At 33.6% G+C, this 25,000-nt stretch overlaps 1 protein-coding gene across 2 annotated transcripts in view; it reads right to left on the reverse strand.

Moving 5' to 3' along the window:
* LOC106876162 (glutamate receptor ionotropic, kainate 2) overlaps positions 1 to 25,000 on the reverse strand; it is a 260,251-nt gene that overhangs the window by 50,700 nt on the left and 184,551 nt on the right. For both annotated transcript variants that reach the window (XM_089338814.1, XM_089338815.1), the window contains exon 11: positions 5,901 to 6,118. In XM_089338814.1, the coding sequence (XP_089194940.1) occupies positions 5,901 to 6,118 (218 nt within the window). The remainder of the gene's footprint in view (positions 1 to 5,900; positions 6,119 to 25,000) is intronic.

Below are 25,000 nucleotides of genomic sequence, written 5' to 3' on the forward strand. Positions count from 1 at the left end.
GGAAAAAACCAAATATTTTGACAATACTAAATCTTAGAAATTGTCTAAGTAGAAATAAGTGAATAATCAAATAGTAATATTCTAGAAAGGAATATAACAGCTCACTATATCATTAAAAAGATAAGAAATAAAAGACGCTGTCTGTATTGCACACTGTTCATACAAATGTATTTGTATGTATTTAGTGATAAAATAAACGACTAGGAGACATTCTCGAAGAAAATGAAACTGTTAAATGCTAGTTTTTGTTTATAGCCTGACTAGATAAAAACACGTCATTATATTCATATAGGATAGTGACAACAAAGAGGATGGCAAAATGATAAGAAATGACTTTCATCCCCACTTTCCCTCTTGTAGTATGCATATATATATATATATATATATATATATATATACATACATACATACACACATTTTCTTTCTTCCTCTCCTTCTCTATCACACACACACGTATATATATATATATATATATATATATATATATATATATATATATATATACACACACACACACATAAATATGTGTACGTGTTTGTTTCTGAGTGCGAGTGGTATTTTTCACTTCAATTAGAAAACGCGAGGAAATAGATAGTGATTTCATGTGTATAGTAGAATGAAATCTTTTTCATTGCCAATTCGTTTAAAACACCAACACCTATATATATATAGACACACACACACAAGCGCAAGAATGTACGCACCAACACAAAAATAACGTCTGAATATATATATATATATATATATATATATATATATATATATACACACGTACATGACTGGCTTGTATCAGTTTTCATCCAATATTTTCACTAAAAAGGCTTTGCTCGGCCCAGAGATGTAGAACTCCCAAAACACACCCCAAAAGACATGAACTGCGTCTGAGACTGGAGACACGTCGCTGTGAACCAACCTTTTTCCCACACAACCTAGCTTGCACCAATCTCTATACATGCGTGTGTGTTGTTTTTATACTGATCGTATTATATTCGCTTTCTATCTTTTTAAATTTTACTTGTTTCTGTCATTAGACTGCGGCCATGTTAACTCGTTGGGGATTCGGTCGAATTCCTAACGAGTTAACGCGGGATCTCGTAACGACGATGCTAACTTCATGTTATCAAATTGTCCTTGCGGTCTAACCCTCGTTTGGATAATTTACATCTGAGAATTTGCTATCTATGAAATATATGTAGCCTGAATTTTATCTACTCCATTCCTTAATTTTTGAATGCTTATTCTCATATGCAACAACTTCAGTTGCTAACCATGAACTATAAGATTAACTATAAGATTAACTATAAGATTAACTATAAGATTAATTCTTTTCAGCTTATCGTGATTAAGTAGGGAACCAATTCACAACCTCTTTGCGCCAATAAACCTCTATTGTTCCTGAAAATAGGGGTTTTTTTTTCATATTTTCTACGGACTGCTTGAGCTCACTAACTTCATCCTTGGATCTTATTTTTAGATATGTATATACACACATATATAAATATATAGAGAGAGAAAGGAGAAGAAGGAGATAGAGCTACGCACGCACACACACACAAACACAAACGCACACATATATTAAATATGTGTTTGTGAGCGTGGATTCGCGTCACTATGTGTACGTATGTAGCCTTGATATTTACTTTCACAGATTCATACACAACGCTTTCTTAGAAGTTCCCTCTATAAGCAGAACATACGTTGTCTCTGATGTTACATCTTTTCTTTCATTACTATTATGATTCAGATTATGAAAATAATTTATACATTGATTTGTCTGCCTTGTAATGTCATTTCAAAGAACAATAAGGACAGCTAAACTGGCGAAGTACATGGATCCATTCCAAATCATTTTGTGTGTTTTTTTCTCTTGTATTTCTGTTTTTTTTTTTATCATATTTGAATATTCTGCATTATTTCTTTGCTTTAGAAAAAATACCGACGAATCATTTTATTTTATAGAAAACATTATAAAAAAATGTAGACGCATTCAAGTTTTTGGGGAAATAAAATGACATTTACCTCCAGTTGCTTTTGTATGCATAAGTGTTTAGATGTATAAGAAGTTTTGATATCATTCCATCATAAGGAAAAAGGAAAATTAAAGAATATTCAACATTATATTTTCTTAATATAATTCTATTCTTGTCTTTATCTAGCAGCGTTGATAATATTTTTCTTATAAATATATTTTTTGGACAAAAAAATTATTATCTTCTTGGGAATTACTAACAATCATGTTTTGTATATACGTATTCTTATTCGGCTATTGCCTTATATATTTCTTTTTTTATTTAATATAGCTCATTTTTATTATATATTTCGTATGTTTTCTGGAAAAAGTTATTTTGTACAGTACAGGCTGTATATTAGCTCCTAATATACAAATATAGATTTTTCTTCCGTCAAATAGCACATAAAAAGTATACATACATGCATTCATACACGCACCCATATTCGCACACAAACATACACAATATGTACATATATTTACACACACACACACACACACACACACACACACACACACACACACACACACACACACACACACACACACACACACACATTTCTAGTTCATAAATCGTTTTACACTAAAAACAAAATAACATGTATTGCTTCATTGGGACTTAGAACGCACTGCTTAATTTTTTTTTCTTTTTAAAATTTCCTTTCTTTAAATATGTAAAATCATGAGATTGAATTATAAAAATCTCTCTTTCTTTCTCTCTCCGCTATCTACCTACATACACATATATTTATGTGTGCCTATGTGCGTATATATATATATATATATATATATAAACACATTTATGCATAGACATAGACGTCGGTGTGGCGGTGTAGTAGAGACGTCTACTTCGCCACTACGTGTTTTCGGGTTCAGTCCTAGTGGGTGGCACTTGTTAAAATGTCTCCTTCTAAAGCCCTGGTTGACCAATATCTTGCGTGTGAATTTTGTAGACGTAAACTTTGTCGAGGTCCTTCCCAATGAACCTTATTATTCAGTTGTCAACAAGCCACAGCATACATAGATCCAATTTAGGCGCGTATATCTCTGAGGCCCCTGAGCCTAGTGTGCCCGTGTCTTAAGAGGGCAGTGCTCTTGCATTGCTAAACATCAAAAGAACATACTATGAAAATGACCTGTCACTGTATCCAAATTTCCTTTCATTTGTCTTTAGAATGAGAAAGCTTACGCGGTACAAATACAAGAAGTAAAAGAGAAGAATTTGCTGACGAATAATTTAGTTACATTCTCACACATTTCTTCTCCCTAATAACACTCCTCATTATAAATGGAAATAAAACCTTATCATATAATCGAATATTTTCAGAGATTGCGCTGTACTCGTAAATAAAATTTAACATTTATAAGAAATTTCCGTCTGCATTATGCTATCAACAACCATAACTACCAAGCAGGATTGGACAAATTTTCCCCTTCTAATAAATAAATAAATTAGTATAAGGGAATACATAGATCATAATTGCTACAGATTAATGATGTACGAGAGATTTCAATAGAAGTTTGAATCATTCTAGCTAATTTGTATAATCTTGGTAAATTAGAACGTCTATAATTTAATTCAGTTTGACCCTGTTTTATGTCCTGCCTCTATAAATGCAACCAGTTTTTCGTATTTATAGATTTAATTTTCATATATCTTTTAGCCATTTTTTAATTATTTCAGTATGTTTCCTCATTTTATAAAACTTAACACTATAAACCTAATTATATGAGCACATTAACTCACTCATGTCTTTCAGTACATGTGAAGAGTTAGTGACACGACCACGGTCGCTGAATTCCTTGACATAGATCAGAGTTTTTTCCCAGTGTATACGTGCTTACATTTTTTTAAAATACGTATCCCAAAGATGACACACATGTTGTTCATAACAAAAATAAAATAAATTGTAAAAGCTAATGATATTGGTAGCTCATTGAGGATGTAAACTGTTCGTTTATAACCGTATTTCCTTTGGACATTCACATCAATGTTATATATTTTCATATGTTAAGTGGGTGTCCATTCTTTAACTCTGAATGTTACTAATTAATAACTTCAAATTTTGGCACAAGACCAGCAATTTTGTGGGAGAGAAGCTAGTCGATTACATTTATCTCATTGCTTAACCGGTGCTTAATTTATAGAACCTGAAAGGATGCAATGCAAAGTCGACCTCGGCGGAATTAGAACTCAGAACGTAAAATCGGAAAACCGGTGCTTAATTTATCGAACTTGAAAGGATGAAATGCAAAGTCGACCTCGGCGGAATTAGAACTCAGAACGTAAAAACAGAAAAAATACCGCTAAGTATTTTGCCCGACGTGCTACCGGTTCCGCTAACTCGCCGCCTAAACATCTCTACTTATGATTTGTAGTGGACACAGAAAGCAATGCCAACAGGTTGTTAAATCATCGAAGAAAAGCATTTTACTTTATGATATCTCCATTTATGTTCTGTGTTCAAATCTTAACAAAAATCAATTTGACTTTCAACCTTTTGGGTCGATGAAGTACAGCATCTGTCAAATACTGGCATAAATGGTGCCGACTTACTCTCTCACCTCAAAATTACTTGAGATATTTTAGTAGACATTAGTTTATAATAGAATATATTAACTTATTCAATTCATAAAATGTTTTATACATGTGTCCTAGCCTCCTATTCTCTTTCATACATAAAAGCCAGTTTTGAACAGTGAAACAGATATTATCACTGTGTGGCTATTCACTTACTGATGAAAATATCAGCAACATGGGCCAAGGATTTCCTGTAGCCAGCGTAGAGACGGTGCAAGGTGAACAAGTGAAATTACCAGGTAGCTCCGATATATATGTGGATATGCGGGAGGGGGTGAATAAATATATATATATATATATATGCACACATACACACACACTTATAGTCTCTGTGAGAGCATGGTGCATGTTAATAATAGCTTCAGACGGACCCAGTTAGTAGAGACTTATAATTAAAAGTACTCTCCTTGCATCCATCCAAGATTTATATTCATGCTGCAACGTTGAGCAAAGTTAGTACTTATATGGGTGACCACTTGGGAAATCTAGGTGCGGTAAACGTTTTATTTTCAAAGGCAGGTAGCTGACAGAGTCGTTAGCACACCGGGTACAATGCTTAGTGGCATTTCGTCCGTCTTTAAGTCCAGTGTTCAAATTCTACTGACGTTGACCATGCCTTTCATCCTTTTGCAATGGACAAAAAAAATATATATCAGTTGAACACTGGATTTTATTATTCAATTATGCCACCATCTCCGAAATTGCTGGTCTTGTGTCAAAATTTAAAACCGATACTATATTCATGATGGACTATTACAACTTTAGATATATCATGCATTTTTATAATACATATTTATAGGCATATGCGTAGGAGTGGCTGTGTGGTAAGTAGCTTGCTTGCGAACCACATGGTTCCGGGTTCAGTCCTACCACGTGGTACCTTGGGCAAGTGTCTTCTACTATAGCCTCGGGCTGACCAAAACCTTGTGAGTGGATTTGGTAGACGGAAACTGAAAGAAGCCCGTCGTATATATGTATATATATATGTGTGTGTGTGTGTGTGTATGTGTGTGTGTTTGTGTGCCTGTGTTTGTCCCTCCAACATCGCTTGACAACCGATGCTGGTGTGTTTACGTCCCCGTAACTTAGCGGTTCGGCAAAAAGAGACCGATAGAATAAGTACTAGGTTTATAAAGAATAAGTCCTGGGGTCGATTTGCTCGACTAAAGGCGGTGCTCCAGCATCGCCACAGTCAAATGACTGAAACAAGTAAAAAAGAAATACATATTTAGAGGCATAGATGAATAGATATTTTGAGAGGGTACGTTAAGCCAAGGTGGTAATAAAATGTATAAAATATAAGAATGTTACCTCGAAGAATGCTTTAGATGATCCCCCTTTCAATGTCCCGTAGTGTACATCCGTCTGTTTGGCAAGATCTTCGACGCTCTCAATCGTGGTATCCAACCGGTCAATGGTTAAGAAGGCGGCTAAATTTGCCGTATAAGAGGATATCATTATTAGAGTGAAGAACCACCAAATTCCGCTGACAATCCGGGTTGAAACAGCTCGGGGAGCAACTTCAGATCCTGGACAAAAGAATATGTGATATGAAAATCAGTAAAGGCACAAGATAAAGCATAAACACAAACATATCAATATATATATATATAATATAATGATTCTTTATATTTAATGTAATGAGCAATATATGTTTTTTTTTTAAATGGTGTCTCTCTGATATATATATTAAGAGAATATTAAATATTTAATAAAAAGATTAACTTGTTAAGAAATATTCTATAAATAAATATTTTAATGAATTCGCATTTATATCTATTATAACATGCTAAAATGAATATATATATATATATATATAAATATATATATATATATATATATGTATATACATATGTGTGTGTATGTATGTATTTATATATATATGTGTATGTATTGTGTATGTATGTATTTATATATATATGTGTATGTATGTTAGTATATATATATATATATATATATATATATATATATATATATATATATATATATATTCTTTTGTGAGACTAATTAAATACTACAGAGTATGTGATTCATCATTATCTTCTATTCACACTTCTATTATACGTCGTGTGTGTGTGTGTGTGTGTGTGTGTGTTCTTAACTAATGCTTGTTGTGCCTACATTTACCAGCAAATTTATTGCCTACAATAACCAGCAATATTGCATATAATACACATTTGTTAAACTATGTCGCTGTTCTATTTTCTATGGCTGCTACAAACACTGAAGAATAATTTAAATTGATCCATTCGCAGATGTACATATATATATATATATATATATATATATATATATATATATATATATATATATTATATATATATATATATATACTTTTGAAAAACCTACACCACTAGGTGAAAAGCGCATCATTTAATATGTGACGTTTATAAAAATCTGTAAATGTACAAACATCCAGGTTTCTGAGTACCTTAATTAATTTTTTTCTATATATATATATATATATATATATATATATATATATATATATATATATATATATACTTACATATATATATATATATATATATATATATATATACATACATGCATACATTCATAGTGTATATATGAGTAGTCCTGTGCATACATATCCATGCGCATACTACAGTAAACACATTTTAAACAAGTTCGATACATTAGTGTATATGCATGTATGTAGGTACGTATGTGTGCATATATAGTATTTCTCAACTACATTGCAGCTAGTTCACCGGCTTATTATTTTTATCCATATTATTATTCAATGAGAGAGCAGCACACGCCAATTCAAGTGACGGTCGATAGAAAAATATCCGAAGCCCAATTTATCTGTCATGAGTACATACGTCTGATAAGGGTACACCAAGCACATGCACCACAACTATGTGCGTGCGACATGATGACTTCGTACTAAAACAATTAGCTCATACCAGGTTAGGATTTTCCTCAGGTCGAATAGCCCAGTGCGCTCAAAATGTCCCTAAATAAGGGTTACTGAAGGATAATAAATGAAACACCCATGTTTCTTGGGGTGAATTATCCAAAACGCAAACAATCACTCTCAACGCATGGCTATGATATCCCCCACCACCACTCCTGCTCTTGATCAGAGATGCTCGTATCGTCAAACTTAATTGGTTATGGTCAAACAACTGACAAGCAAATCTGTGGTATTCAGCAGAATATATGTTGTATTATTATTGCTATTATTATCATTATTATTATCATTACTATCATTATTATTAACGCGGTCATCGCCTTAGCCATCTCCTCCCACAAATTCCAAGACTTGTGCTAATAGCAGAAAGGATTGTCGACTCTGCCATTCATCGTTCCGGGTCGATGAAATATGTACCAGGTTTAGTACTGGGGTTGATGTAATCAACTTAGTCCCTTCCCGCAAATTTTCAAGCCTGTCTTTACAGTAGAAATAATAACAACAACAATGATAATGATAATAATTGTTATTATTATTATCATTATTATTATCATTACTACTACTACTATTATTATTATTATCATCTTCAGTCTCATCACCATCATTATCATATCTATTTTTAATATTCCTACTACTATGTTTTGTAGTTTTTATTGTGTTATATTTCAATACATTTCATCAACAACTTCATGTTCATCATCATTAAAATTAACAAATTACCCCCTTTTTTCTTTTTCTCTTTTCTTCTATTCTCTTTTTCTTTTTTTTATTGTATAGTCATCTAATTTTCGTTCATGAAAGGTAATTACTTTAGAAAATGTAAAAGAAATTTGCCGAATATTATTATAGTCATAGTGTCATATTAAATATTTTTCCGCATGAAATTCTGCAATTTCACTTTAGTCAATTCTCTTGACCAATTTAGAATATTATTGCTGAAATAAATTACCGAAGGAAAAAGAAAGGGGAAAAAAACTTTCATGAACGACAACGTTAACATAAAAATTATATTGCATGATGTGTTGTAACAAGTTTTATTATCTTTCAACACACAACTCAGTATTGTTATTACTATTATTATTATTTATTAGTATTATTATTACTATTGTTGTTGTTATTACTACTACTACAACAATTTACGACGACTAACACTACAAAAAAACAACTACATTTTCAGTACTTTTTTCTCTTTTTTTTTCTGTTCATCTTTTATATTACTTTTTGTAATTTTAAATATTTTTTTTTCATTTTTTTCTTTTTCTTTTTTTGGATTTTATTTTTTTTTAACATATATACGTACGTTTTGGAGGGGGAATATATTTTCATGTAAGAAGAGGGATGGCATCACTGAACGACACATTACAGATTTCTTCATCCATTTTATAGCTTAGATACCTGGGGCTTGGAATGAAATTTCGAAGCATATGCAATCTCAGTTTGCATGAGTTACGCTTGAAAATTTGATGTGTTCTTGCACGATAGTTTATAGTGCCAAACATATTGTATCTAGCATATCACAATTTCAGAATCATATTCTTCTTCTTTACAATAATATATTGTTTCTCTTTCTCTCTCTTTCTTTTCGCCTTGACACACACACACACATATATATATATATATATATATATATATATATATATATATATATATATATATATAAATAAATATGGTGATACTTTCCTTTACAAAAAAATATTAATAGTTTTCTTTATCCACAAAATTCTTTAGAGATCTGTCAGCGAATATCTTACGATATTTCCACATTATTATTCCTCTCAAATTCTTTGACCGATGAGCATATTTTGTATGCAAAACAAAACTGCTTCGAACTCATACAAAATCACATGCACGCGTACATTTTTGCATATATTATTTTTTACATACACAAACACATGTTAAGCGTAGCTACATCTACCCATACATACATACAGTTGCATGCATTCTTGTGTACATACATAGATTAATATTATACAGGAATACAGGCATGCGTACATACTTACATATGCATGTATATACATAAATTCATACACTCGAGTGTCTGTGAATCTTATTATTCCCATAAGATGGAATTGTAAAGTAGGGCCTTTTTTAATACCGCTTCTATTCCTAACAACATTTAGAACAAAATTGCATCTGGTTAAATCGTTTGTATCACTGATGTTTTACAAAGTTTTGACTGACGCTAACAAAGGCCAATACTGCTGAACTAATACATACAGGCAGACATATATATATATACATGAATATATATATACATATACATGCAAACATATATATATATATATATATATATATATATATATACATGTATATACATATATAATATACTTATATATAATACACACACACACACACAGGTACATATAATCCAGTACATTAGAAAAGGAACAGCTATCATGTCATGATATAATTTTATGCCAGTGAACTGCGAATGACCTCTTTTGCTTTGGCATTTCTTTACGAATATAGGCCCCACTGACAAAGCATCTGATAAAAGACTAAATGCCGAGACTAAATTTTTCCGCCACCTTTTGCTCCCTAAAACTCCATTTAAAAGACAGAATACGATATGCATGTGATCGTGTATATATATATATATATATATATATATATATATATATACGCTCAGCACTTTTGATTAGATGTAATTTCTCATTTGAAATACTGTCATGTACACAAATATATCGTGGCACTCCGTCGGTTAAGACGACGAGGTTTCCAGTTGATCCTATCAACGGAACAGCCTGCTCGTGAAATCAACGTGCAAGTGGCTGAGCACTCCAAATACACGTGTACCCATAATGTAGTTCTCGGGGAGATTCAGCATGACACAGGCTGTGACAATGCTGGCCCTTTGAAATACAGGTACAACCGAAACAGGTAAAAAGTTGTGGTGAAAGAGTACAGCAGGGTTCACCACTACCACCTTCGGAGCCTTGTAGAGCTTAAAGTGTTTTAGCTCAATAAACACTCACAACGCCTGGTCTGGGAATTGAAACCGCGATCTTATGATCGCGAGTCCGCATCCTTAACCACTGGGCCAGTGCGACTCCACACACACACACACACACACACACACACACACACACACACACACACACACACACACACACACACACACACATATATATATATAGCTTAGTGTTTAGGGTGTTGCACTCATGATCGTAAGATTACTGTTTCGATTCGTGGATTGAGCAATGCATTGTGTTCTTGAGCAAAACACTTCATTTCACGTCTCTCCAGAACACCCAGCTGTCAAAACTGAGTAATCCTAAGCCAGAGAAACCGGTAAATCAGCCTCAAGCTCTTTATGGAGTAATGTGGACTAACCCCTTACATATAGACACACAGGTTTCGCTTCTTCCATTATCGTTTACTATAAACCAAATCACGAAAACAATGTTTAAATATAGTTTACTTGAAAGACCTTACGTTATAAGCATATATTCCGAGATTTGATTATTTAGAAGGAATATTTCGCTTTTGCCAAAGGAGATTCCGGCAATGTTTTGTTAATGGAATTCAGGATGTGCAGTTTCTCATAACTCAATATTTACATATATCGCCGTCTCAGTTATCCATGTACTGTGATCCTATTATGGAGGACATACGGGTTTGCTCTGATTGCTAAAGATAGTCCCCAAATCCTTTGTAAATAACACCCAACTGTATTGAATAACTTAAGCACATCCAACAAAGGCAGTGGTAAATCAATTACCTTCACCTTTTCTCACTTTAATTGGATCTTGTCGCAACTAAAAATATCCTGACCGTTTCGGCATTAATAATGTAAGAACAGAAACAAAATAAAGCAAAGAGTTACCATTAAAAGGCAAATAAATTTACTACTTGTGACTGGACGCAGTATATTCGTATATTTATTTTTTCCTAATTAATAGTAATAAATCCTAACGTAGCAAATTAAAATTTGAAGAAATTCAAACATAAATTCTAACGAAACTGTCTCTAGAAATAATTATTCAAGTATCATCACTGAACTAGATGTCAATAACTTTTGTTTGATTGAAGTCAATTAAGAATCATCCATGCATATATGTTGAAGCGTTTGTGACGATATCTCCACGAGGTTCATAGACAATTTAGAAATACCAACGACGACACATGTTCCAAATCACATTCAAAGCTCTTAAAAAAAAAACACTCAGAACATTTTGCACAGTCTGATAATACATGCATTAATTTTGAAAAAATACAGCCAAAAGCTGGAACATTATTGCACTCCTAGGACAATAATTGACCAGGGAGCGATACTGCAAACGACATAACAATAGCCAAGCCGTAAAAAATTAAATATATATGCATGCAAATTTCTTGTTAGCAATATGCGTTTCAATTGCGCTCCAACAGCTTGCTCTACTGTTGATTAATTCCACATATATATATACATATACACATATATAAACTATATAATAGAAACAAGACAAACTACATGATCAAGAAGCGGATTAGAATTATATAAATAAGAAATGAGAGAAAAGGAAGCTGAAAGGATTAGAGCAAACGATACAATGGTGATAATATTGTAAAAATACAGATTACTGTATTATGTATGCAAGAGAGTAATTCTGATAGGAAAAATAAAACTTTACAAATATAATGCAACATGTTCTTTTACTGAGAAAGATAGAAAGACGTAAAATAAAAATATGCATGATTGTAGTTAGTAGAATTTATTAGTACTATATATGTATTTATATGAGTAGTTAACGGAAATATATGTAAACTCTACAGGTGAATGTGTAATTAGTACTTTACTGAACAGTGGTATTTCTCGATATGTAATTGTGTATTTATGAGGTTTTATATGTAAATATTCATAGGCACATACATATTCATACATTCATATCAATATATAATTTTTGTATGAATGCATGTGTTTTTTATGTACATCCGTGTTCATACATTCACAGATATTAATAGCTATATATATATATATATATATATATATATATATATATATATATATATATATATATGTGTGTGTGTGTGTGTGTGTGTGTGTGTGTGTGTGTGTGTATGTATGTACGTGTGTGCGCATTAATTTATGTGTGATTAGTTACCTATATACTCGAATTCTTCTTCCTTACTCGCACAATTCTCCAACCGAATAATTCATGGAAAATTAGCTACACTCGTACATTTGGACTGTTGTGTGCATTTGTATCCTACTTCTATGATCCACATTTCTTTCTCTACTTTTATTACATTTAACTCTTCTAATCATCCTCTTTCGACCGTCTTTCCTCGACATATCTCACTAATAACAACTATTTTGTATTCACATGAAGAATAATTTTGTTGTCTTTTGCTTCGCTTATTTTTTCTAAAATTACTCACCTGTGTTTACTTTATAGCTGTTTGTTTAACTACAGTAGATCTACTTGTGCTTTTCCTTTCTGAAAGATTTTACTCAAACTTCATTGTTTATAACCTGGCTCTACATTTATATTCCACATTTCAGCCCATTAACTCTCCCTTCTTTTTTAGCAACATATAGTGAAACAATCGTAGTGTTCACACTGCTGGGAACAGCATTGATAATGTTTATAAACTCATTATATATTTATGTGTGTGTCTACACATCTGCACCTCTATGTCTCCTCTACCTACTTCCTATATACATATATTTATATGTGTACACACGTACATATACACGCAAAAATCACATTCACACACGCATAAGCTTTCTACGCGTGACATACACACACATGCGCTTGCATACAAATGTACGAACACTCACCTCAAACCTCACAGATTCAGATAAGTATTATATTTATAAACTTGCCACTATATGTGTTTGTGTTGGTGTCTATGTGGTAATGTATGTGTGTGTCTGTGTGCGCACATATATCAGCTTGTATTTGTGTGCATGTATTTGATAGGAACGTGTACGATGTTTTTAGCGCTAATGGTAGAAATGAAAACAAAAATCCTGTTAAAATATGATCTTGTAATTTACTAGAAGCATTGTTGTTTCAGTTATAAAAATTGAAAAGTAATAAAATACACTTTAATAATATAGAGTTGGAGCAAAACAAATTTATTCGATGTTTTGGTTTTAAGAATCCTTAATCTTGAACAGAATATCACTCGAAATGGGAACTAAACTGTAAACAACATTAAACTTTATGACATGTGCAGAGATGCACAGCGTGCAAAGATGTTTGGGCTGCGATATTCAAATCATGCTATAAACTGTTAACAGTTGAGAAATTCGAATGTTAAATTTGTGTTTGCAGACGCCTACCTATTGCTTCTGAAATGCATTAAGTTATTGCCTCTACACTGACACATCTCCAGATGCCTTTTAAAAGACTCAGCTTCTATACTGAAGTGTTCTAAATTTTGTATATTCGAAACAAGCTGATTGTATTCTACTTTGCCAAAGTGAATTTGCTACACTTTACACACATTATGTAAATTGTTATATGAAGGTAGTGTGTCTGTGTATGTATTTCATGGAAATCGTATATCTATTTATTTGCAAATATCTCGAACTGGTGGCATATACGCCTGATTCGTATCTCCGTATAGTGGTTCTAATACGTGACTGACTGATCTTAATCCGGTATTCTTGAGTGAAATGTAGTTTAATCTCATATTAAACCAGATCAATACAGTGCAGGTTTCAGCATGCCATATTTTTACTTTTTGTATTTTGAATTGGTCAGAGTGCAATCTCTGATCTAAGATGGTATGGTCAATGATATGTAAGAGAAATTTAGCTTACTTTCAAGGTGACTCAAACCACCTGTGCATTCAGAGGTTCATGTTGCGCTGTATATTTTAATCCCTGTTACAATACAGGTTACATAAAGTCTGCTTCAATTCAACCTAGTATAAAACTCTTAAAGGCGGCAGCCATACCTATCTAACTTCCTGCATACATTTGGGCTGCCATCAATCTCATATCCAAAGATTTACTACAATTGACTTCAGAATAAAAGATGTATCAGCAACCTGTTGGGACGGAAGCCTCCCCTTTGAGGGTTTCAATGAACATAAATTCAACTATATTATCATTCAAATGTTGAAGGCAGACGAGAAAAGAGTGAGCGCTTTTCAAATGTGGTGTTACCACAGAATCCTTAGAGTGTCGTGGAAGGAGAGAAAGACGAACAACTGGGTACTAGAAAAGCTCGGTTGCGAGATGACGCTTCGGCGAAACATCATGAAGCGGAAGCTACGGTTCTTTGGCCCTGTCATGCGCCAGAATGGACTTGTGCGAACGATCATAACTGGCAAGGTGAACGGCCGACGTAAAAGAGGCAGACCACCCACTTCTTGGCTGAAAGACATCATAGCCACAGGATTGTCTTTATTCTCAGCTGTCCATGGGATAGAGGACAGGAAAAGGTGACAAGACATCGTGATGACCACAGCATCGCATAGTGCGACACCTGACTAGAAGAAGAGAAGATATAATAAGATAATTTAGGATCAGAACATTTAATACATAAAATGCTACAGGTCACTAAATGAGCCTTTGTATACCCACTTCAATAAGCCTCGCGTCGGCAGTGAACCCACAAAAAATAGTTTGCCAAATCTTTTTTTTCCAATCATTTCCACAAAAGATGCGAAACACATTCTGTGATATATGTCAGGTTTAACTATTCCAAGGTTAAACATTTATTTTAATGCTATTGATCTTCTATGAAATGATGTAAACAGTGTCATCACAGCTTGAATATTTTTGATCATAAGTCGGCCTGATCAGGATCAACCTGTGGATAAAGGTCATGCAGAGCTCTATGATATTGAATAGAATTACATATAGTGAAAAATTACAGTACATTTTAGTGTAGCTATATGTGTGTGTGTATACGTATTTATATATATATAAATATATATATATATATATATGTGTGTGTGTGTATGTATGTATGTATGTATGTATGTATATACACACACGCACGCACACTTATGTATGTATAATTTTATGACATGAAATGAAGATTGTACCACTTTATACATTGAATGTTGTATATTTTATTCTCGTTTTCTTGAAGATTGTTGGAAATCGATTTTATATCATTTGTATTTATTTATTTATTTATTTATTTATTTATTTATTCATTCATTTATTTCTGTATTTGGTACAGAAATATAAATTTTATGCATTTTGTCCTTACGTTAATGGACATTTTCTAGTTGACGGATTTGTAATGTAATGTAATATGCAAAATGTTTTATTACATCTATCAACATTCAGACATTAAAAAAAGTATATAACCATTATCCAAATACTGCTTGAGAGCATACATCAGGCTCTTTGTAGTGCATATATTAACACTGGAACTTACGACAATCGCCAATACAGAGTAACAACACCTGAATACAAACGTTGTTAACGACATTCTGTGAACGATCGAACTACTCAGATAGTAGGGGTGGGGGATCTGAATTTCTTCATGCAAAATCTATACGTAATTTCTAAAGAAAGTTTCGTGGCACAACTACATGGCAAGATCACTCAACACTGATTTGTTAATCTGCTGAAAGTAGCAAGCAATGTATATATATATATATATATATATATATATATATATATATATAAGACATTAAGTAAACAGACAAACATAGTAAATAATAAATGTATGAATATTGTAAGGCAAATTTTAAATATTTGAACTCAGAACGAGTGAATATACAAAACGGGAAGCAAAATATATTTCACTGTGAAGTTTAATTCATCGTTTTTATTATTATATAATTAGTTTCACTTCTATGTCAGCAAATCATGCTGGATTACCTCCTCCGAAGTTGTTACCAAGCATAACGTCGCAGGAACTATTCTAGTCTCGTACAGATTTTTATTCCTCAGTATTTCTCAAACAATTAATTTACATTCTGAGAAACACAACATGAACACAGCACCAGGATAATTCTTTTTTCAAGTAAGATATACAGAAACACAAAGGAGGACACATAGATACACACACACACACACACACACACACACACACACTGTTTGACAGAATATGATTTTGTAAAATTCAGATTTAAAAGAATAATCAAAAATATTAAATAGAAAAATATATTCCAGCTAAACTATCATCAAGAGAAGTAAAACTGTCGTGTTGTTTATAATGATTTTATAATTCAACATTTTCCAGCAGTGCGTAGTTATATAGAAGCATTTCTTTTCCTTAGAGAGAAACAGAAAATGACGGACTTTAACAAACAGGAGAATCTGTAGAAATCTCGTCAACTGTGCTGGTTTAAATCGTTAAGGTATAGACGTAGATGTTGTGAATTTTAGGAGTTCACTTTTCAAGTACGTAGTCTTTAGTTTAGTCACGCGGCGAATTACTCTTTACTCTTTTACTTGTTTCAGTCATTTGACTGCGGCCATGCTGGAGCACCGCCTTTAGTCGAACAAATCGACCCCAGAACTTATTCTTTGTAAGCCTAGTACTTATTCTATCGGTCTCTTTTGCCGAACCACTAAGTTACGGGGACGTAAACACACCAGCATCGGTTGTCAAGCGATGTTGGGGAGATAAACACAGACACACAAACACGCACATATATATAAAAACATATATACGACGGGCTTCTTTCAGTTTCCGTCTACCAAATCCACTCTCAAGGCTTTGGTCGGCCCGAGGCTACAGTAGAAGAAACTTGCCCAAGGTGCCTCGCAGTGGGACTGAACCCAGAACCATGTGGCTGGTAAGCAAGCTACTTACCACACAGCCACTCCCGCGCCTATTGTGCAGGAATTTTCTGCTATAGCCCAGGATGGTCCAATGATTTGTCATGAGTTTGAGAGACAAATTACGCGGCAGAATGAAACACAGAATCGTAAATTTATATTGAAATTTTGTTGTTGGCGAGCTTTTCATTTTCTATGATATACCGAATAAGTTATGAATTTGCAATCAAATTGAATTTGTAATTTAAATGTAGAAACGTCTGCACACTTTTATCGTTAAAAGAAGTCGTGGAAGAGCGCAACTCAATGTTACAACTTGGATATTTGGATTACAGATGCATAGAGAGAGATATAGAGAGATGATCGCATTACCAGCATTGCCAGCATTGCTGAAAAGGTAGCAGAATCGTTAGCCCGCCGGACGAAATGTTTTGAGTTCAGATTGCACCGACGTCGACTTTGCTTTTTATCATTTCGGGTCGCTAAAACAAGTACCAGTTGAGTACTGGGGTCAACATGATTGATAGCCCCCCCCCCCCCCTCCCCCAAATCTCAGACCTTATGCCTATAACAGAAAGGGTTATCAGTATTGTGAAGTAATGTGGGCTATTAAATTAATTAATGTCGGTTTCCGTCGGTTTCGACGAAGAGTATGCAGTTGTTTGATATTCCTTGTTTCTGGAATTAACGTGTAAATAACTGGATTATCTACAGATTAGTGTGGCTTTAACTCATTTATCAGCTCGTATAAACGTAACACAGTTTATCAATTAATTTCCGGGGTTGATAAGGTATCATTTTAATATTGATGCCGTTCATCTCTCCAGAAGCACAGCCATATCACAATGTACTGCGTCGATCTGGACTAATGATTTTATTTAATGATAAACGTGTTCATACAATATTTACTCGTTTCTACGCTAGGTTTATGAGTAAGGGATGCTGTGGATCGAGAAATAATAAATGCTCTTCATTGAGAATTATGGAACATCCACAAGCAATAGAATTTATACATGAGCTTAAAAACATCGTAGTCTGTATTTACGTTCATATACTGCTAAAACAAGGGAGGCTGACTCAACCTACTCCAAAAAACAGTCAAATATAACATAAACGCACCCTAAATCTTTAATGAAAGGATACATTAGCTGAAGCCATCTATACAAAAAGAAAAGCAAAAAACTGGATGGCCATAGCTGGAATTTCCTCTTTCATATAACGATGACAAATGACGTGGTTAAATATCAATAAGAAATCATGTATTATTGGTTGTATTGTAAAACAGTTAAGAACATAGACCCGGATATATTTTGCTAAAAATGTCACAAAGTGAGGTAACAAGAAATTTTGTCTACATCTGTAATCGTATGTAATAAATCCAAGTCACTATATTGAGTTTATCGAAGATAAAATATTAAATAAATGTACTTTGGTCTTGCTTCAGATTTCTGACAGATCCCATAAGCCTCGTCTTGCTTGTATTCCTAAAATACGAATTTGGTTTTTCTGACAGCTTAGAATTAAGAAAATATATACAGAACTACAGAAAATACTTAAAGCTAATGGAAGAAGGCTTTTAGCAAAGAAAAGCATATTCATCACAAAGTGTTTCTAAGTATAACAGTAGTGAGTATTATAGACGTAACACGGCAGACCTGAGTTCAATTTTCGACATAGAAAACACATCCTACACACCTGAGCAAAGCGACATGATCGATTTTTTTTAATGTAGCCATTTGCCAGAAAGAGCATCTGGTTTTGATCCGACTCTATCTCTTTAGATATATTTTCCCGTCATTACGATACATTTCTATATTTGGAATAGTAATTACCTTTAAGATAACGAGGCATCCTTAACTAATGTATGCGAGATATTTCTTTGGTACTATAGCATTTATAGTAAACATTTTCTTGGTTTTAAATTTTATGCCGTTTTTAAAACTCCTACAAATATAATCCGAAGAATAAACAAATCTTATAGAAATACTGAGATCGTAAGGTCGTAGTTTCGATTCCTGCACCAGATGATTCATTGTGTTCTTGAGAAAAACAATGTATTAGGTTGTCAGTAACACCATTCTGATGGTGTTTATTTCGATTAATAAAGTTTTGTTTGAGCCGAGATATCTGCATCTGAATTTAAAGGTTAAAAACCGCAAAAACTTTATTGACAACCTAATATTTCACGTTGCTCCATTTCACTGAGTTGGCAAATGTGAGAAATTCTGCAACCGGCGTCCCGTCCAACGGAGCAGAATATATACGGCACACAATTCATGACGCAATTCATGTGTGTGTGTGTGTGTGTTTGTTTGTGTGTGTATGTGCGTAAGGATGTTATACATTTTTGGGGTCATTGATAGTCACTTTTAATTATACTAACCTCTGAAGATGTAGCATTTTGAGTCACTTATTCAAATGGGATTTAATAATATAATATCGAACCATTCGTCATTTTACAATGAGATTTTCCTTTTACTGACATATATTGCAAGGAAGATGTTAGCTAACATATAATCGGTAGAATAATATAGATTTGAATTGAATATCACATCCAAATACCCTAGATAGAGAAAGTGAAATTATAAGAACTACCAATCTCCTGACGGAATGTTAGTCTTCCTTACCAATCGGCTGTACAAGTTGCCAGGAATGGGGTACATATTACAAAATGCTGATATTACTTTTCAGAATTATATTATATTCACCATTGTTATTGTTTCTTGTCGCATGTTAATATCAATCGTGTATTCTTTATTTCATTTGGTAGGAATTACAATAAGTTGCCGAATATAAAACTTCAGAATATATTCATTGAGAACACATAAAATATAGCGAAAATTTACATCATTCTCAGTATAATTAGGTTCCTAGAACAGTGTTTTCTATGAATACCGGCGTCTAGTAAATACACACAGAAGTACACAGGCGTATATTTATTATAATATTTTAATAACTATATGTATATGTGTATGCATATTTGATCTTCATACATATTCTATAATGCTTAGCGTATAAAGTGTGTATGGTTTCTTGTTGAAACGATTATTCAAGTATCCACTAGCTATGAATACATATACAAGGTCATAATTTTATTAATATCGGTTTATTGTTTTCAATATTAATTTCTTTTCGAAATTGAAAACTTCCTGTATAAATAGATTCACTAAAATCAACCCAAACAACTTACTGGTATTTATTTTAAATGTTCAAGAATGTAGAGGTGGGAGCTATTTTGTCTATGTTTCCAGAATATCGAAAGACAGTATTAAATATGGTAAATGCCTCTTGTCCGATGTCTGACTATCTCCCTAGACACGATTATGTACAAGAAAAGTATTCTTCGCAAGAATACACTTTAGAGTAACTGTAAGTTTAATAACCCTTCCTATTATAGGAATAAAGCTTGAAATTTCGAGCGAGGGAGCTAGTCGACTTCTGCTATCCCAGTGCTCGACTGTCAATTAATCGATCTTAAAGGAAGAAAGCAAAGTCGACCTCGGAAGAATTTGATCGTAGAGATAAAAGAAATGCCGTTAAGCATTTTATGTGCCGTACTAACGATTATGCCAGCTCACCAGTTTAACTGAAAGCTTATTTATAAATTTGCATGTTACAGGGAATTAGTTAAGCTAAGGATAACTTTCAGTTAACTAGGAATTCAGAATCATCATCGATATCTGGTTGAAACAGTCTGATACTAAGAAACTTTTGGAAGTTATAAACAAATATTGCAATATTAGATACTGAACCTTTGTACTCCTTATACAAACGGGAACCCTAAGCACAAAGAAAAATGAATACATACGCAAACGTGTCATGATAAACGATGTTTAAGTATAGGAGAAAGTATTATAATACCTTAGTAGGAATGATTTCAGTTCAGTTTTCCTAGACAAATGCACGGATATCTCCAGTTCCAATATTCTTTAAATCATGAATTGTTTAGCATTTCTTGTTTATCTATAAACTATACATCGCATGTTAGGACGGTGTAATTTGTTTGTTTGTTTATAATATTGAATGCGGCGTTTATTATCTTAAAAGGACATATTAACTTATTTGTAGCAGAGTAGCAAAGTTCTAAAAGCAAATAAATTGAAGTGTGTTTCATAACTATGATCAAATACTGCCTCCCTTGTAACAATATGTTGTATTTTCGCTGAAGCAAGTTTCGATCGAGGTGAAATTCAAGAACTATATTAAATTCCGTGTTTTGATATATTTCATATCGCTTTATGTTAATAAGTTATATAGACAAAGAAAGGAGGAAATCTAGTAATTCTTTCATTTCACTTTTCTGGGTAATGCGAAACAAGAGTGTAGCGTTTTATATCATATCACCGGTCTTTATATTGTTTCCTCTACAGACAGATTCCTAGTGTCTCTCAAACTGTTTCGATGAGATAGTTATATAAATGTACTACAGAACAAGTCCTGCAGACTTCATAGGAGCACTTTAATGCTGCTGTAGGCTGCATCTTTCTAATAAAAGTGCCACAGATAAAGGATAAAATACTTCACAGGTAGCTCTCTGATATCGTTGTATGTTCTAATGCAAAAAGTAATACTCGTGTACAGCTGCAATTCCCTAATAAAGCATTGCTTTATTCACTGAAGTTTTAAATTGAATTCCACCTACGATACCTGCTACATGCATTTGATTCTTCATAAGGTTCTATCGAGGAATTCTGTATTCAGTGAAAATAAGGAAATGAGCGACTCTACCTCAGTTATCGATCTGGTGATAATGTGAATGATTACGTGTTGTCAAAGTGGACATAGGTATTTCGTGCCTTATGTAACAATCCATGCTACTGGATGTTATAATGATTATACAAAAATGAAATATAGACTACCAATAACAAAGCAAAATTAGCAACTCGTTCAATGGTCTGCAGTGCGGATTACACCGGCTCCTGTTGGTGAATTTCGGGTAATTTGGTGAAAGAAGGATTACACCATGCACCCATATGTTTGATTTACCTGCTGAAGCTGCAAGGAATAGCGTCGAAACATAAAGTGAGATAAAGGACATTCAGACGTAACGAAGTCCAGCCACCTATGTGACTGATATCCGTAAGTTTCTGTCAAAGAGATACGCAGAGTAAGAAAGACAGAAAAAGAGAAAGAGTGATGGATAGCAAGAAACATAGAGAGGGCAGAACTGACACGAGTATAAAACCTATTCTTATCACTAAATTTAGCTTGCTTACCAACTACATGGTTCTGGGTTCAGTCCCACTGCGTGGCACCTTGGGCAAGTGTCTTCTACTATAGCCTCAGGCCGACCAAAGTCTTGTGAGTCGATTTGGTAGACGGAAACTGAAAGAAGCCCGTTGTATATATGTATGTGTGTTTGTGTGTCTGTGTTTGTCCCCACACCATCGCTTGACAACTGATGCTGGTGTGTTTACGTCCCCGTAACTTAGCGGTTCGGCAAAAGAGACCGATAGAATAAGTACTAGGCTTAAAAAAATAAGTCCTGGGGTCGATTTGTTCGACAAAAGGCGGTGCTCCAGCATGGCCGCAGTCAAATGACTGAAACAAGTAAAAGAGTAAAGAGTAGTAAACATCCATTGTGTGGAGTTATATTTGAAAGATTATTGAAAATTCAAATAATTTATCAAGGGGGGGAAATCGCGGACAGTATTGCGCTTACATTTGTTTATTTAGATGTCGCAATAATTTTTTTTTTTTATCTTGGAGATGGAACCAAATATCAGTATTGCATAACATGAAAACTCATCTTCTCTCAACATCGCGAAAGTTTGCAGCCGGAATTTCTCTGCAGAATTTATTTAAAAGTAAAAAACGATAACCTATTGATAATATAATCCACATTTTATGATAACAGTAAACAACCTACAGATACTTCACTTTCTTGTTTTGTCTCCTATAACCACAATCTTCCAAAATTAGTTTCACTAATCATACCTATGTACAAATTCCTGAAAGTTATAGCATGCATACGACACTCGATCCTTCATGAGATCTCTCGAACTGTGATAAATTGTAATAACATTTCACTAAATCACGTTTTCCCAATTTATATGTGGAGGGGACATGTAATATAAAAGGTAAATGCATCCTTGTTTGTTTCTAGGATGTGTATTTATTAACTTCATTGACTCAATGCCTTATTCATTGCTTCAGCCAATAATAGGTTGAATATTCCAAGTCAATATAGACTTCTATTAAACCTCAAGCAGTATCAGCGCGGTACAATGTGTGAAAAGTATAGAAATTTTAATTAGGGTTACAATCTACCCGATTGGGTTCTACACAGATTCCATACAACCAATTTTGTAGCCGTAAGTCGACGTGGAATTATGATAAAAAAAGAAAAATGTTGGTGCCGGGAAATTGCATAGAACACGGGTCTCTGTGAGTGTGAAAATAACTTCTAAGCAACTCGGTCATGATATGTCTACATATTGAATTATCACGCCTTGTATAGATTTCTATTGTCGTTAGTATGAATACACGAAAAATGCAAGCTAAGATAATAGGATGCAACGTAATTCAAATAGGAATAATTTAGCATTGACAAATAATATATTTATTCATGTCTCATAAAACTTTGTGAACATAATTTCTTTGTCATAAAGCTACCGAACTGTTAGAAATTTTGAATCGTCGAAGGCGGTGATCTGGCAGAAACGTTAGCACACCGGGCGAAATACTTAGCGGTGTTTCGTCTGCCGTTACGTTCTGAGTTCAAATTCCGCCGAGGTCGACTTTGCTTTTCATCCTTTCGGGGTCGATAAATTAAGTACCAGTGACGCACTGGGGTCGATGTAATCGACTTAATCCCTTTGTCTGTCTTTGTTTGTCCCCTCTATGTTTAGCTCCTTGTGGGCAATAAAGAAATAAGAAACATTGTAGCGTCGGACGAAATACCTGAAGATAATCATTCCAGTTTCTTACGCTCCAAGTTCAATTCCTACTAGGATCTACATTGCTTACATAATTCCACAGTCGATAAATAACCTGCCTAAGATACTGGACTGATCAAAGCATCGGACAAGCATATTTGTCTGTTTTTTTTTAATTTTCCCCTTCGAATCCAACACTTGCCTTTAATTACCGTTGAATTTAATTGTCACCCGTTGAAATGCAAGCATCTGGTTAATGGGTACTTTAGCAGAAATTATTCTGTTGTAAACCTTTTAACGAGGTCTCTGGGTTGAGAAAAGATCCCCTCCCTTGCATTATTCTTAGAGGTCCAGAAAGTTATATGTACTTTGCTCTTTTTTCCGGCTACATAATAGAAATACGCGTCTTATATTTGATAGAGCACTCGCTTCGACTGTTTGGAATCTTCAGAGACACAGAAACGTGGACGCTTGCGGCAAACACATTGAATAAATCTTCAGCAAAAATGTTTCATTGAGAATATTTAAATATTTAATATCATGTCTGTGTATCCTGTCAGAATAAAGTCAAAATCAGTTATATAATCTTTTAGCAATCTCAGTTGGATAATTTTAGAAAGGTTTTCCATATTTGTAACTAACAGACTGAATTTGGTTAATGAGAGTCAGTTAATATCATCCGTATTCAGAAAATGCCATCATATACAGGCTCTTGCTTAAATATACTGCTGTATAGACCTGTGCATTTATATCATAGGTAAACATATGAATCTCTATAGTGAGGATAAAAATTCTAGTTTAGTGTGTATTGATGGAGGTATATTAGTGCGTGTGTCCTGTTTTGTGCCTCTACTACGCTGGACCGCCTCTACACTGAAGTACCATCTTGTAAGGTCAGCGAAACGAATCGAACCCAATACTCATTTTA

The sequence above is a fragment of the Octopus bimaculoides genome, chromosome 21, assembly GCF_046866305.1.
Source record: "Octopus bimaculoides isolate indiv1 chromosome 21, ASM4686630v1, whole genome shotgun sequence".
Taxonomy (NCBI): domain Eukaryota; kingdom Metazoa; phylum Mollusca; class Cephalopoda; order Octopoda; family Octopodidae; genus Octopus; species Octopus bimaculoides.